This window comes from Suillus clintonianus (genome assembly GCF_016758775.1).
Source record: "Suillus clintonianus strain FC179 chromosome Unknown DEU56scaffold_52, whole genome shotgun sequence".
Taxonomy (NCBI): Eukaryota; Fungi; Basidiomycota; class Agaricomycetes; order Boletales; family Suillaceae; genus Suillus; species Suillus clintonianus.
In genome coordinates, this window is record NW_024539276.1 from 187,809 (window position 1) to 202,501 (window position 14,693).

Sequence of the window (14,693 nt, forward strand, 5' to 3'; positions counted from 1 at the left end):
CCTTGTCGTTGATTGTACACACTGTGGTTATGGTGGTGCCCCCCTTACAATCTGTTGCAGGGCTATTGGGTGGGCGCTGTGCAGGGCGCTTTGATGCAGGGCGCGTATCAGATTCTCCTTCATCATGATTTTCACGTTTTGTGTATTCATGTGTATCATTCAGCATTGCGTTCGATCTCTACCAACAAAATCCATAACAATATCTCATAGTCGCTGGGGGGAGATAGGAGTCAACATGGATATCGGCCTCTCGGATGCACGTATAGATACAACGTTCAAATTAACGAATTTGTCCGCCAGGAGCGAATCGGCGTCGTGCTCATCTCTCTCTGTTATTCTACCCTTCGAGTGTGTCTCCCAGGCGTGGCTTCACAGTCTCAGCCTCCATTAGTATATCTGGGAAATATAGGTGGTTGTGACATAGAGACGATCATGACGCTGCAGTACTTGTTTCATCTGTTTCATGATCCTGGTGTGTCGTCTCGTCTGTCGTCTTCCTGTCGATATCGATCAAGGGATGTGACTGGGGCAGCCGATCACAAAATCTCGCCATCGACAGAGCTAGTCCAGTATTAACTGCGTTGAACAACCCCCCCTCCCTAGTTGAAATGAACACGTTGGTCCCCAGAGTCTTTGCATCTCATGCCAGCTGTTCTTCACGCATGGCATGCGTCTGCCAAGTCAAAATCAACCGATTATTCGACATCGATTTCATTCAAGTCTCAATGATACTCATCCCGTCCCGCACTGGTTCAAAAACCCTATCACTACATGCAAGCACCTACGTAGTTAGTGGACTAATGGTAATTAACCAAATCTTTCGAGCATGTCGCTGGCTACAGTCCTCAAGTCCTTCATAGCAATGGCGATTCCCTCTTCCTGCGCTAAACCTATCTCTGTTATTGTTAGAATACGATCCACATTTTCGATGAGCTTCTCGAGATCAGGTTTCGAAGCGGCCTGCATATACCTCTTTGTGCCTTCGGCGAGGACGGGGAGGAACTCGAAAAGGTGGTTGTCCTGGATCACGTAGTAAGCTCCGAACCATGCGTTTCCCATCACGTCCCACCACTGCTGCTCTGTGAAAGAATCGAGTAATGTATGCACCCTCCGTTCAGGTGCGATTCGGAGGAGGATACCGGCTATATAAAAAGCATGCTGGAATTCGGAGTACTCTGCAATAAAACTAATGCACCGATCTATATGGTGATCCCGATACAAATGGGGGTGCCAGTCTGGATTACTCGCGAGGGCAAAGACCAGTTGGAGGTAGCGCAGGTAACGGGAATAATTAAAAGAGAGAAGAGGATTATCATTGAAGGGTGTTGGATCTGGTAGAGGACAAACCACGGACAGAATAGCAGGGGAGAGTTCGGTCAAAACCATATCCCGTATCGCATCGTCCATGACATTAATCGAGGCTATGTCGTCTTGGGCACTGCGAGCAGCGCAAAGAGCAGCATGGCGTAAATGGTCAGGCATGTTACTGCCCATGCAGGCGACGAGCCTCTCGACGAACATGCGCTGTTTCGCCGGGTTGGAGGGCATTCTCATACAACTCAGTAGCAAAAGGATGTCATATGTTGTCTCGTGGTCGTCAGAATTAATGTAGTCGAGGTAGTCCACCAGCCAGTCGGAGTCTTCTGACGAGTGGGAATCGCCTTGCCATAACTTGGCATACCATACATGTATGGGGTCCCGAGATACCCCGGCAGCAGCGAAAGTGAAGTTCAATGCCTTTCGCAGAGCTGCCAACAAAACAGAGGGATCACTTTGTTCGGATGACCTCGCCCGTGAATAAATCTTCCTGCACACATCCAGGTTCCGCATCGTATGGGGTGAATATGGGCGATATCCAGCAAGCTCGAGAATGCGACAGATGACGTCAAGGAGGTTCCATGCTCGGCGTGCTACTGCTGTACTGTCAAAGTTGATATTGCCTCCATCGCAAGTCCAGAGAGCCTTTTGGAACTGTGTCAAAAGGGACTCTGCGAGTTGAGGCAGAGCAGAACTACACAATCTCTTTGTTAATCATGAGAAGAATCACAAAATGGGTCAATAGCACCTTTTATCAATATGAACTATGTCCTTCTTGTCAACCTGAACCCCGAGCATGACAGCAGCAAGAAGAGTGCAATTGGCAACGATTTGAGTCGACGGAGACGATGGAGAGCATAGCAATTTGGATATCACTGTTACGGCGAGTTTTTCTCCACTTTCATTCACTTGCCCAGTAACAAAGTGATAAGGAAGAATATGCGACAGCCACTCCGGGACGGAATCGGGGCAAGCCGCTAAGCAATAACCCATCCACCGAAATAAATCATCCACACCGTCCTTAAGACATAGATCCGCAGTCATGGTAAGAACCGCATGGTCGACTGCACGCATGTTGCTCCACATCATCCGATCAAACACGGCGATGTCTCTTTTCCCGCAGCCCAGAAATTCACCACGGCCAGGATATGCCTGAAGAATCCGGCCGCAGTATAGATGACTTAGAGCCAATATACATGCTGAGGCCATCTCCTCCAACGACAGTATAACCTGCCCTTGAAAACCGACGCAGCTTGTCAAAATATCACACAGCTGATGCAGCATGTCTGAGACATCGACATCCAGAGGCCATTCGACATGCGGAACAAGACTGACAGCGGCGAGAAACACTTCAGGATCCGTAGATGTCTCGAGGAGCCACTTGATGCTAGGTGCTTCGAGATCGTCGGTGGGCATGTCAGGGAGGTCGAGGGCAACTTGAAGGACGGAGGCTTTCTCTGCCAAAACATCCAGATTCTGGTCGAGCAATTGTGCTTCTGAGTCCACAACATTTGTAGAAGAGTGCGGAACAAATAAACGCAGCCAGTTATGGAGTATGGTGAATGGCTGTTGAAGATGTCGCCACACGAATGCGCCGACCGCACGTACAGGGCCTGGGGAATGAAATGAGCACATGGTATCCTGTGTAATAGTGAATGAGAACGTCACCTCTCAATGCCTCAGACAATCGGGTCCATCTCGATGTGAGGGTCCCAATCAGTCGTAACAGCACACCTGACAAGAAATAGTCAAAACCTGCGTCCAAGAAGAACAAAAAAATAGTTCACCGTGCGCTGACGTTGTGAGCTGCTGGAAATGCCTTGAGGCTGGTTCAAATATCAGGAGTAAAACCCCTGCAATATCCGTTCAGACTGGAAGCGACAACGAGAATTCATAAAACGATCTTACTGTCGATGCGTAACATCCGCAATATCGTCGATATCGGCGTTTGGAATGGACAGGAGGGAGATATTAAACATGCCATCACCGTCAGCGAATAGAACAGAAATCCGAAGACCGTCGTTGCAATGATGACACAGGCAATGCTGCGCTGCTCGTACCACATGTTGGCACTCAGGGCGATCCCAAACAGAAGAAGGGAGATCTGAAGTAAGACAGGAAAGGATTGCACGACCGCATCGAAATACCATGCGACGAGGCCATCGAACTTCTCTTGTCTGCGCTTTCCTCGCTCCTCCTGCGAGCCACGGCCATATCTGTTCGACTTATAGTACCCGAGCCACTGCTTGCCTAGTACGGCTCCGAAAGCAGCGAGCAAGCTCATGGACAAGCTTGCGTATGCGATCATTTGGATCCGTATCGTCGACGTGGGCGGCGACCACGTAGATGCTGGTGCTGCGGCTGCAGAGCCTGCTGCAGTGAAGTTGCCGAGTCCGATTTGTACGAGTTGTGTGAGAAGAGCATTCGTAGTATCGCTGGGGTTGGGACTGAGATTGGGCTCCATCGCCACAATAAAAGACGTGCTGACAGCGGAGAAAAGACCAGACTAGTCAAACATCAATCTCAAAATGGGTCAGAGAAGAACGTGCAAAACGTACGAAGACCAACACGATATCCATGTCGCTGGTATATCGTTCAAGGAACTCGCCGTCGTGTTCCTCCGCGACTCTTTTGTACACCCCCCAGAAACGAGAGCGATGGTCCTTGCCACTCTTCGAAGCAATTGTCGAGTCCTGGAGAACGTCCAATACTCGCTCCATGACATTTACTCTGCGCATAGGATGTCGCGTCAGCTGTGATCGCTTGGCTTATTCTTCCCTCACACTTCACTTAGATTTGGCTGGTCCTTTTGCACCGCCGGCTTTTGTGCCTCGCTGAAACAATTCGTTGTTTGAGTTGTTTGACATCATCGTTGATAGGGACTTACGGAACTAAGCCACCTTCGGGTGAATCATTGGAAGTACTTTGTTGTTTGTGAGATTCTGATGACTGAGAAGGCCCAATTTTCGAGCTGCAGTTCTGGTGAGGAGTGGCTTAGACGCATCAGGGAAGAAATACTCACATCCCTGATAGCAGCTTCACCGACGAAGGTCCACAATCTTCCTTCTGCCTGTCTTGCTATTATATGGGTGACGCATCCCAGAAAGCCGGAACTTACTCTGAATCCTTGGTGGATCCAACAGTATCCTGTTCCGCGGGAGGCTGCTCGTCGTTGTGGGCGCGCTGATCCTCGGCACCGTCGTTGCTTGACACTTTTAACATGAGTAAGTTGGAGCTGTGTGGAACTAGGAAGAGTACGAGGCTCTGAGAGGACAGAGATAAGTGGTAGTACACAGCAAGCTGGTTAGGCGCCTGCCACTATCATGAACACGTGCAGGACGTTGTTGACGCTAAGGGTGTTCGTGAGCGCTTGCACTGTGAGACAAGTCTCTACTTAGAGTCGGGCCGAAAGACAGTCTAGCTAGTGCTAGCATCGCAAAACATTGATATGCGCTGACCTACCTCAAAATAAACTATATGGAACTGTTAGAACAGTGAGTAGGCCCATGCGATTAGGAACGACATGCATACAAATCCAATTTACAAATCCATACTTAATCCCTGGTGGTTCAAGGTTGCAAAAACCGAGCGGAGTTCGTTGCGCAGTTTTGGTGCACTGTAAGTGCAAGATGGGCATGCAACATGACAATTGTACTCTCTCGGAATCAACGCTCAGCGCTCAGCGCTCAGTACTTGCGTCAATCTGAAACTATGTAATGCCTGTATTCTTCAACTTAGAATTACTTCAAGCTTCAATTTAGCTTTGGCATCAGATCGTTCATTACAAGTGCTATTTCAACCGGAGCTTGAAATGCTCTTGTGCTCACGCTATCATGTTCGTTGTAGGGGGCGCATTCCACAGTTGGGACGACTGGCTTTCCTCCCTCTCAGCTTGATCCACCTTGACAATGTTCCGATTACCAAGGATAGCTAAGTGAGGTCCGCATGTCGATGAGGCAGGACGGTTGTCTTTAGTGCATTTGTTGCACAAAAGCCCGCGATGCTCACATGCACATGTCATCGTTGCAGAACTTTTCTGCTTCACTTGACTCGAACGAGTCTTACAAAGAGCATTGGCTGCGTGGCTTTTCTCTCTCCCTTTCAGCTTCACTATCCTCGACCGAATCTCTGAGACTAGTATCGCTCGAAATTCCGTCAAGGATAGCTAAAGCTGCTCATGGCCCTGTCCAAGATTTTCGCGCGCTGTGCATGGTGATTCCGCGCGAAGTGCCCTTGCGACGCTCACATGTCTCTAGATGTCGTTGTTGTGTATTTCTTCTTTTGGATGATCCACAAATTTTGGGGTTTACAACGACCGCAGATTAATGCCTATATCAATACCTTCATTTCGAAATATGCTAGTTTCGAACGTTCTCTTCTGGCTCCTGATTTTGCATAATGGCTGTGTCGCAGAGATTTTTTGCACGGTCAGTGTAAGATGGGGGGTGCAACGTACTCGAGCTCCCAGTGCGTCCATCTCTAACTATGGAATTCTAGAATTTACATTATTCATGATCAAGCTTCTGTTTTACTTTTCTGCAGGTCGTCCCGAACTTTCAATGACCGCCGCTTCACCGTTCAACTACCTGAAAATTCTGCGAATAACCAACCGGAGCTTGAAATGCTCTTGCGCTCGCACTGTCATGTATATTTGCCCCTAACACATAACATTGATGAGTTGGGAACAAATGTACGACGAGTGCAAAGCTGTCTGGCTCCCTTCCCTCTCAGTTCAGGCGTTTCTCGTCTTTTCTCGTTCGCGTGAACGAAACTTGGGAAGACAAAGCTAAACTGCTTGTTCTCGTTGAGTTTTTGTGCGCTGTTGGTGTGCATAACGGTACGACAGTACCAATGCCGTTGCAATGTTCGCATGTCTTTGTTGTGCTGTTCTGTCTGGGTCTCCGCGAGTCAGACATGGCCTTACAACGAGCACACGTAGCCCATATGGCTCTGTTTTGAGTTTCGAACCGTTACCGACTGTTCGAATTGAGATTTGCATAATGGTGCAGTCGTGGTTTGTTTTGTTCGCTGTCGGTGTGCATGACGGGCAAGCAGCGCACTGTAGTATACCGATTCATGTTTCGGATCAGCATTTTATTGTACGTTGCTTGCAGACGAGTCAGGCGTAGAAATTCAGAGGTCGATGGGTCGTTATTGATTTTTCTCACGTGATCTATACACGCTTCCTGGTCAGCCGTCTGGACCACCGACCATGTCAGCCTTGCTTCGTTGGCTGGTCAGCCAGGCCCGTCAGCCATGCATTCATGGTAATACAAAAGACCTGTGCGGCTCTTCTTTGACCCTACTTCTTCTCGATTCTACATCATATGTTCTCTCCCCAACCTTCTATCGCCGCACTTAAAGCCTTTGTCACCGTCCTCCTTCTGCCTCAGTTTCATTATCCATCGACCATGCACGCCCACACCATGCATAACCGTTACGGCTCTACATCAAACTCCCTTTTGGCCCCACCGAATGCTCAAGAAGACATCCTATCAGGTGGGAAAGCGCGTATGCCAGGGTCAAAAGCTACCTCCAAGCCAAACATACCTTCGCTCCCTAAACCTCACTACAGACGTACCCCCAAAGCACCCAGACCCGACGTACACGCCTTCCTTCCTCCTCCACCATATAGCGCATCATTCCTCGCAGTTCCGAATAACACACCTGCGACCACTCCACCCCTTCCTCCGCTCAGTAGCAGCAGCAGCTCAGACGACTCGGTAACGCTCAGTACACCCAATGCATTTGCCGGAGTGAGCTCGCATGGTCGTTCAGGACTAGTGGGCCTGGGTTTCGAAGGCCTAGAGAAAGGCGGAGGCGGGACATTTGATGGGCTCGGAAGGCTCAGCGATGGGTTTAGGTTATCCGATTCCTCACCTCCCAACCAAGTTCGGTCCAAAGCGGTTAGAACGCAGCCTAAGAAGAGACATGACGTGTTCTTCCCGTGCCCGCATCACTCTAGGTCGCTATCGCCTGTGTCGTTCTTGGCACGGGCGCTTCCTAACACTGCGATGATGCAGTTCCGGATTCATCGTCGGAATGATGCCGGATCACCTACGCCTGATATGAAGATCGATCCTAGTAGGAGCACTGTGTCGACTGAGTTGAAGCGAGCTGCTGGGATGGAGCGTCGGGCATCGTTGAGTCGGTGTGAAAGGGTTGGATGGCGGTAGCAGATAACAAATATGGACAAATAAGATACTTTGGGTTGTCAAGGAAACAATTGGATTGGTGCAACGACGGCGGCTGGTCAACCTGTGTTTCAAAACTCTTTCAAGTCATTTTGACTTTTTGTATTTTTTTGCGTTTCTTTCGAGGAGGCATAGTCTTTCAGACGAAGCCGGTCTTTTGTCTGGAAGGAGGACACCGACGACGACGTTGACGAGTAGTACTTATATCATACTGCCACGACTAAACCACGACACGCAGAAGACATGACTACAGGTGAGTTGCTCGTTATTCAAGATCATCCTACTAAGGCAAACATCATAGATCAATTACCTCCACTGGCTTTACGTTCTTCGCCTCCTTTCCCTTCACCAGGTTCTTCCTTTCTACCACCACCGACACCTGGTCCACATGAATTCGCTCCTCCTAGTAGGAAACAGTCAAAGAAGGATTTAGATGACATCGCTTCTTCTACCGCTGCCAATGGCCATGCTTGCAGCGGTCAGGCAACACCAAACGGCGCGGTAAGTCCCCCACGAGCGTCTCTGGCTTTCTTCCGCTCCTTCCTTCCCCGCTTTATCATTTCCATGCTGAACGTTCCTCGCTCTCTCTTCCACCTACTCTCCCTCCAGGAATCAACCGCACCCACTCCCACCACAGACTCTCCAAATCACACTTTTCTAGATCCTCGCTCGCGTGATACTCCTTCTCCTCATCGACTCGTCATCAATCCTGACTCACACGACACAGAAGACCCTAAGCTTTCTCCACAGCCTCCATCACACAGCCACAGACTCAGCACACAATCTGTTACTTCCCTCACCTCCTCCCGTCCCGCACCACCCTCCCCTGCAATCTCCCGCCGTGCCTCAGGCCTCTCCCGCACATCCTCCAAATCTCGCTCCCGCCCTGTCTCAGGCATCAACTCTCGCCCCCTCTCAAACGCCCAACGCCCCGTATCCGCCGCACTCTCCCCCAGCGCAGTTCTCTCCCGTACACCCAGCGGACGTCGTGCCAAAGATGTCCTCAGCATGTCAGCAGTCACAGAGAGTAAAGGAAAAGAACCAGAAACACTAGCAGCTCCCACAGAATTCAAAGTCCTTATCAAAATCCGCGACTTTGCATTCGCGCCTTCAGATCCGCGGTTCTCAGGCGAAGGACCGAATGTACCTCGCCTCAATCGTCCCAAAGTCCTCGCTCGCCGTTTGCGCGGGTCGTCCTCGTCGACGTCCTCTTTGATTTCCACGTCGTCGACAGAAGAGGAAGATGACCAGTGGGAGGACGAGAATGATACTAATGGTTGGGGAGGTTTCAAGTGGGGTTTTCAGAAATTGCAGTCTGGTTGGGGCCTTGGCTCGGGTTCTTCTTCTTCCGAGGACTTTCCTTCGAGAACCGACTTTGCTCGTAACTTTGGAGACGGCGGTGGTGATGATGATGAGAGTGAGGTGTATGAAGAGCCAGATGAGTTCTCCGAGAACCAAGACGATGATGAGGATGAGGACATGTTGTATCCTGGTCTCTATCGCGCGCTGTATTCCTTTGACCCAGAAGGAACTGCGGAGATGAAGCTTGATGAAGACCAGGTCGTCCGTGTCGTCGGACGGGGTGGTGGAGTGGGATGGGCGGTAGTTGTGAAAGAGGACACTGGTGTGCATGCCCTCGTACCGGAGAGCTATCTAGAGGTCGTCAAACTCGATGGGGACGATGATGACTGAGAGTTCGTGCAGGCGCGGGCCACGTGGTTTGTATCTTCCATCCATACTAGTTCTTGTGATCGCTTTCTTACGCTTACTATTTCTGTTAACTTGTATGAGGAACTTCGTCATTTATCTGCTGCATCCTGTTGTTTGCATTACATTTCCAGCTCATTGTGATAATAATAATCATATCCATGTATGTTCTGCTTGTCAGTCGACGCGACAGATGATTTCGCCGTTTAGGACTGCGAACCAGCCATCCTCTGATTTGCCCCATTCCGTCCACGATTCCGCAATTCTACTCAGCTTCTCTTCATCCGCAAGCCCACTTTTGAGTGCCGTGGTCTTGAAATTCGAGGAGACCGTCCGATCAGCCCACAACTTACTCCACCACGCCCGCTCTTCAGGGGTACTAAAACACCATGTCCCCGCCGAGCTTGTAATCTTATCTCTCGCAAACCCCGCCCCCAACGCCCATCTCACCAACCTCCTCCCCGCATTCGGTTCCCCCCCATTAGCACGCGCCACAACCTGATACGTATCCACCCACTCCGTCATCCCCCCGGAAACAGGAAACCAAGTCATAGCAGCAAAATCCGTCTCCCGAACAGCAACTATTCCCCCAGGCTTCGTAACAGCCCTCATCTGCATCAAAGCCTCTGATACCCTCTCCCTGTCGATGTGCTGTAATACCTGATGGACATGCACGATATCGAATTTCCTGTTCGCATCTCTGAAGATCTCTTGTAGTTCAAAGATATCCCCGATTTTAAACTCCACGTTCGTTATCCCCCGGCTTTGGGCTGTATCGCGAGCTTGAGTGAGAACAGCACCTGGGGAAGGCTCGAGGCCTGTGATGTGTCCGTTTGGCCCGACGAGGGTGGCGAAATCAAGGGTGATGGTGCCTGGGCCGCAGCCTATGTCGAGGATGTGCATGTTGGGTTTGATGTGTGGGAGGAGGTAGGAGGCGGAGTTTTGGGCGGTGCGCCAGGTGTGGGAGCGGAGGACGGATTCGTGGTGTCCGTGTGTGTAGATGACGGTGGGCTCTGGCATTGTGATCGGAAGGTTGGGAGGGAGGTTGGTACGTGGGTATTTTATCAGCGTGGTCAAAGACAGGGGTTGTGTATGTCTGTTTGTGCGAACTCTACGAGCGCTCACTGATCGGCATGTCCCGGTACTCAATATTTTTCACAATTCCCTTGCACATATTGGAATGTTTACTCACTTCGGTCAGCGCGGACGTGCAACCACCGTCTGTCCAGTGACAAGCGTTGCGCTGTCGGCTCTGGTGCCGCAGCTCCCTCACCTTAACCCTCATTCCCTTACCGACAAGCTGGTAACCAAGCTCAATTGGCCAGAAGAGGAACGCGAGAGCGAGGCTGACATACTCCAGAATGTGTATGCGATAGTGAAGCAGGACGAGGAGGGAAAGGTAAACCTTCAAAGCTTCACGTCCCAGAATTGGTCTGGTCCCACGTGTTTGAAGACACATCCACGGTGAACATCCGGAGAGCGCTAGGGATTGATGCTAAACAGGCAGGCACGCCTTCTGCATTATCGTATTCAGAGAGCTTCGCCCGATCACGAAACCGAACGGGGACGACTTTCTCAACGCATGGTGGCAAATCGTTGTCTGTATGTGTTCTTTCTTCTCTCCTGATTGTCAATTAACGAATGCGACACTAGGTCATTATGAGCTTTGGAAAAATGGTGTCCATCACCGCGACGTCAGCCCTAGCAATCTCATGGTTTACAAGACCTCAGACGGTCGATGGATTGGTCTTCTCAATGACTTCGACTTATCATCGGCTCGAGACACTCCCTCAGGCCAGGAGCGCACAGTACCTTTCATGGCCATGGAACTTCTCACAGAGGCAGCCATCGAAGGCCAGGTCAAGTACCTGTATCAGTATGACGCTGAGTCATTCATATGGGTCCTGGTCTATGTCTGTCTTTGTTATGAACGCGGCATGTTCATCGGCAAGCGCTCACCGCTCAATGCCTGGCTGAGAGCCGATGCCGTTGAGTGTAGGATGCGAAAGAATCACTTCTTAACTTTCGGTCGACAAACCGCGGAACCCACACCATCGCATGGAGGTATCAGGAAGATGGCGCGATCTTGCCTTCTGACTGTCGTCCAGCATCATGTGCCGGAGCTGGTACCCGCGCTGGAGGATCATGTCGTATTTCAGACATGGCTTAGGAAGAATATACTTGAGGCCAAGATATTGTCGCCGGCGCTCCTAGATGTTCGCTTGTAAATTATGTAGTCTGTAGTAGCCGACCAGATATGATCATGCAGCATATCTCGAAGCAGCGGGAATGGTTCTTCAGCACCACGGGCCATGCATACATTGAGACAATTTTGTGTAATTAATAAAGGAGCTTCGTTCCAACCCTTCGCCACCCGCTACTCAATCTCCACTCCCACAACTCACCCATCATCGTAGTGCATATCGACTTTATTATCAACTTCATCTTTTTCTGTGTAGGGCGCCATTCAAAAGAGTCATCTTGATCCGAGCACAATCCGAGCATATAGCGAGCGCTTGAACTGTGTCGGACTCGCTGCTCAAGTCTCACCGACTTTTGCACAATCCTGAGGATATAAACAGCTGTATTCGGGATCGTCCAAAGGGCTGATCGTTGTCGTGAGTGCTGACATTGAGCTAGGTATCCAACCCCGACCATCTGAATTCCTCTGAATTCGTCCTGATACATATGGACTTCGACACAGCATATCATCTGGATCTCCTTGGTCATATCGAATATCGATCAGCCAAACCTATCAAAGCTTACGAAAAATGGTTCATTACCAGTATCGACACCGTCATCAAACCAATAGAAACGACCATCAGGGCGAGCGATGATTTGGCCGAATTTCGCCAAAATGTAAAGGACGGCGTCGATGAAGAATATTTATATTCACCATTGGTGAGTACCCACTCCCGCAAGCTGACCTTCGTTAATACCACGACATTTAATAGCAAGAAATATTTCGCATGATCGAGGGTGCAGCAGCAGAAGTGACAGGATATAAACGAACACAGTTTCGACAACTGGTGTCAATGTCCGATCACGTCCCTGATGCTGAAAATATGTCCTTCCCCCACAATAAGCCTGACTTCGTACTGGCTGAAGTACCTCCGACGTCGAGTTCTTTGACTCCCGCCATTGATGTAGGGAGTGACGGCGTCAAGTGGAGGCAGATTTCTGGGTTTATTGAAGTGAAACCCAACGTCAGGGAAGGTCCCAACGTCACCGAGCCCACATCTGTGAAACAGATCGTGTCGCAGGGTGCTGATTACGCAAGGCTCATCATGGCCGCACGACCGTTCCAGCTCTACGTCCTGTGCGTGTTCATTTACGGCCATAAATTCTCCCTTGGTTGGTATGACCGCCGAGGGGTCATCATTTCCGACGACTATGACATCCTCGACAATCTTGACATCTTCGTCAATGTAATCCTTCAGCTCACGACACACATGACTACCTATCAGCTTGGACACGACAGGTCGGCTCGCTTGCTTGAAGGACAATCGTACTACCAGTTCGAGTATCCCTCCTTCCTAGTCAGCACGGGTGCAGCTGGCGATACGCGTCTGTGGAAGACCAAGGGTCCCCCTGTATGGTCTTCTTTGTCTTTACTAGGTCGCGGTACAGCCACGTGGCGAGCCACATTGCTTGATAACAACCCAAACAAGAAGGAAGTTCTTGTTATTTTGAAAACTCTATGGAGGTCGCAAACTCTGGAAAGCGAATCCGACGTTTATAGACATATCAAGTCACCTTTACCAGGCGTCGCTGAACTCAGTCTTGGGGATGATGTCTGTATTCCTGTAGCAATGGAGACCCACGCTCGTGTCACGATCAGCACCCTACGTTCTCTCATTCTTGATGACGACGCTGTCGTCCTCGATGATCCCGTCCTCCATCGTCTCGCGCTGAAAACTGTGGGACTCCCTTTGTGGGATGCCGGCACAACAAAAGATTTCATTTTAGGGTCTCTCGCTGCACTCAAAGGTTCAGCATCATTTAATTAGCGCGCTGATCGCCTTTCTGAATCATCGCATTTTCAGGACATCAAGGACTCGTGGAGCAAGGCATTCTTCATCGAGACATGAATCCAGGCAATATCTTTATCGGCGGTCCGGATTGCGCTGAAGGTTGGGAGGGGTTTCTCGCAGATCTCGAGCTTGCCTCAGTGGCACAGTCAGAGACTGAAACCGTAGTCTCATTACATCCACTCTCCCCCTCCGCAGGCCAGTTGAGCACTAGAGACGTCTTTGTGGAGGAAACCGGCCAGTTGAGCTCAAAGGCTCCTGGCGCAGAGATCACAGTGCGTCTACTTTGCAACTTGCCTGCTTCCACTAAATATCATCATCAGGGTACTGCCTTGTTCATGGCCGAAGAACTGCTATCCATGATGCTTCACGCGGACAAGTCCAAGAAGAACATTCGACCGGCTGCAATCAAACGCGAGGTCCGCCATGACCTGGAATCTTTCATTCTTGTTCTTTTCTACTCAGTCATGAAACGCGGTCTGGAGCGCCGCCTCTGGCACAAGGAGCCATACATTGAATTTCGGATCCAACAACTATACAGTACTTTGTTCGGTGGCCATACTGTTTGGCTCATCCGAAAAGGACGGTCCTGCTTTTTCGATGAAAGCGACCCTCCTGTATATCTTTTCGATGCCCTGGATCCGCCAACGCACAGACTACTTTATGGCTGTTGGAAGCTTTTGAAAATCCAGCGGTCCTCCAACTTTCCTTACAATGAATATAGAGCAAAGGTTGATCAGAAGATGCAATGGGCGAGTGGCTCGGAGGAATTAAAGGTGATCACTTACGCGCAGTTGTACAAGGTCTATGAAATAGCGATGCGAGTTTTGAGCAGTTGACTAGAATGATCAATGTATTGTGTACTTTGATTTTGTCGTCAAGAGTAGAGGCTTGTATGTCCATGCGCTATTATGGTGCAACTGTGCAGTCCGGATGTGTGAACTTTAGAAAGATATTCGAGCACGAAATTTGGATCTCTTCGTCGATGCTTATGTTGCCACACAATTATTTATTACAGGGTCTTATGTGAGATTCTTGCTGGAACAAGATCACTACAGTAATATGTAAAGGCGGTGTTCGATGCCTCGCGTCCCAATGCTAGCGCTCCCCTCCACCGACAAATGAGGGGTTGAGTGGCTTTTCTTAGCTGCCCCCAATGTCTCCTTAGTGAACAGCACTAGAGCCAGTTGTAAGTAGGTTAATAGAACGACGCCCCAAAGGCTCTGCTTACGAAGGTGGCCCATTTTACTCTAGTTGGACGACATATTAGTTCCCCATCCTCTCATATGAAAGACTGGGAACCACTCTGGACTACATATGTGTTTGAAATAATATTGACCGGAGACACACCCTCAGGCCAGCCTGGAGCCTACAGGGACAGTATTTTTCATGGTGCCTGACCTTCTCACACAAGAAGATATCGAAGGCAGGAACACAGTCTGTC

General features: G+C 49.9%; 7 protein-coding genes across 7 annotated transcripts; 5 read left to right on the plus strand and 2 right to left on the minus strand.

The window, feature by feature from the left end:
- Positions 1-3,556: 3,556 nt before the first annotated feature.
- Positions 3,557-3,983, minus strand: DEU56DRAFT_706875 (uncharacterized protein; the record flags this gene model as incomplete). The annotated part of the gene is made up of 2 exons (XM_041347426.1): positions 3,557-3,823; positions 3,876-3,983. Coding segments are annotated over 2 exons (375 nt in total), but the record flags the coding sequence as incomplete, so codon positions are not given.
- A 1,507-nt stretch (positions 3,984-5,490) lies between these two features.
- DEU56DRAFT_448833 (uncharacterized protein) lies at positions 5,491-6,011 on the plus strand. Its single transcript, XM_041346260.1, has one exon. The coding sequence runs from the start codon at positions 5,643-5,645 to the stop codon at positions 5,976-5,978; it is 336 nt and encodes a 111-aa protein (XP_041206852.1). The 5' UTR covers positions 5,491-5,642; the 3' UTR covers positions 5,979-6,011.
- A 633-nt stretch (positions 6,012-6,644) lies between these two features.
- Positions 6,645-7,493, plus strand: DEU56DRAFT_757429 (uncharacterized protein; the record flags this gene model as incomplete). The annotated part of the gene is made up of 1 exon (XM_041350128.1): positions 6,645-7,493. One exon carries the CDS (start codon positions 6,645-6,647, stop codon positions 7,491-7,493), a length of 849 nt encoding a protein of 282 aa, XP_041206853.1.
- Positions 7,494-7,754: 261 nt separating this feature from the next.
- Positions 7,755-9,203, plus strand: DEU56DRAFT_739651 (uncharacterized protein; the record flags this gene model as incomplete). The annotated part of the gene is made up of 3 exons (XM_041348751.1): positions 7,755-8,016; positions 8,149-8,496; positions 8,569-9,203. The coding sequence occupies 3 exons, from the start codon at positions 7,755-7,757 to the stop codon at positions 9,201-9,203; spliced, it is 1,245 nt and encodes a 414-aa protein (XP_041206854.1).
- Positions 9,204-9,358: 155 nt separating this feature from the next.
- Positions 9,359-10,321, minus strand: DEU56DRAFT_859709 (UbiE family methyltransferase). The gene has a single exon (XM_041355310.1). It carries the CDS (start codon positions 10,236-10,238, stop codon positions 9,396-9,398), a length of 843 nt encoding a protein of 280 aa, XP_041206855.1. The 5' UTR covers positions 10,239-10,321; the 3' UTR covers positions 9,359-9,395.
- A 51-nt stretch (positions 10,322-10,372) lies between these two features.
- Positions 10,373-11,503, plus strand: DEU56DRAFT_448900 (uncharacterized protein). Its single transcript, XM_041346261.1, has 2 exons — positions 10,373-10,816; positions 10,872-11,503. The coding sequence occupies exons 1-2, from the start codon at positions 10,711-10,713 to the stop codon at positions 11,444-11,446; spliced, it is 681 nt and encodes a 226-aa protein (XP_041206856.1). The 5' UTR covers positions 10,373-10,710; the 3' UTR covers positions 11,447-11,503.
- A 76-nt stretch (positions 11,504-11,579) lies between these two features.
- Positions 11,580-14,166, plus strand: DEU56DRAFT_889432 (uncharacterized protein). Its single transcript, XM_041356263.1, has 4 exons — positions 11,580-12,119; positions 12,173-13,208; positions 13,265-13,524; positions 13,573-14,166. The coding sequence occupies exons 1-4, from the start codon at positions 11,907-11,909 to the stop codon at positions 14,086-14,088; spliced, it is 2,025 nt and encodes a 674-aa protein (XP_041206857.1). The 5' UTR covers positions 11,580-11,906; the 3' UTR covers positions 14,089-14,166.
- Positions 14,167-14,693: the final 527 nt, after the last annotated feature.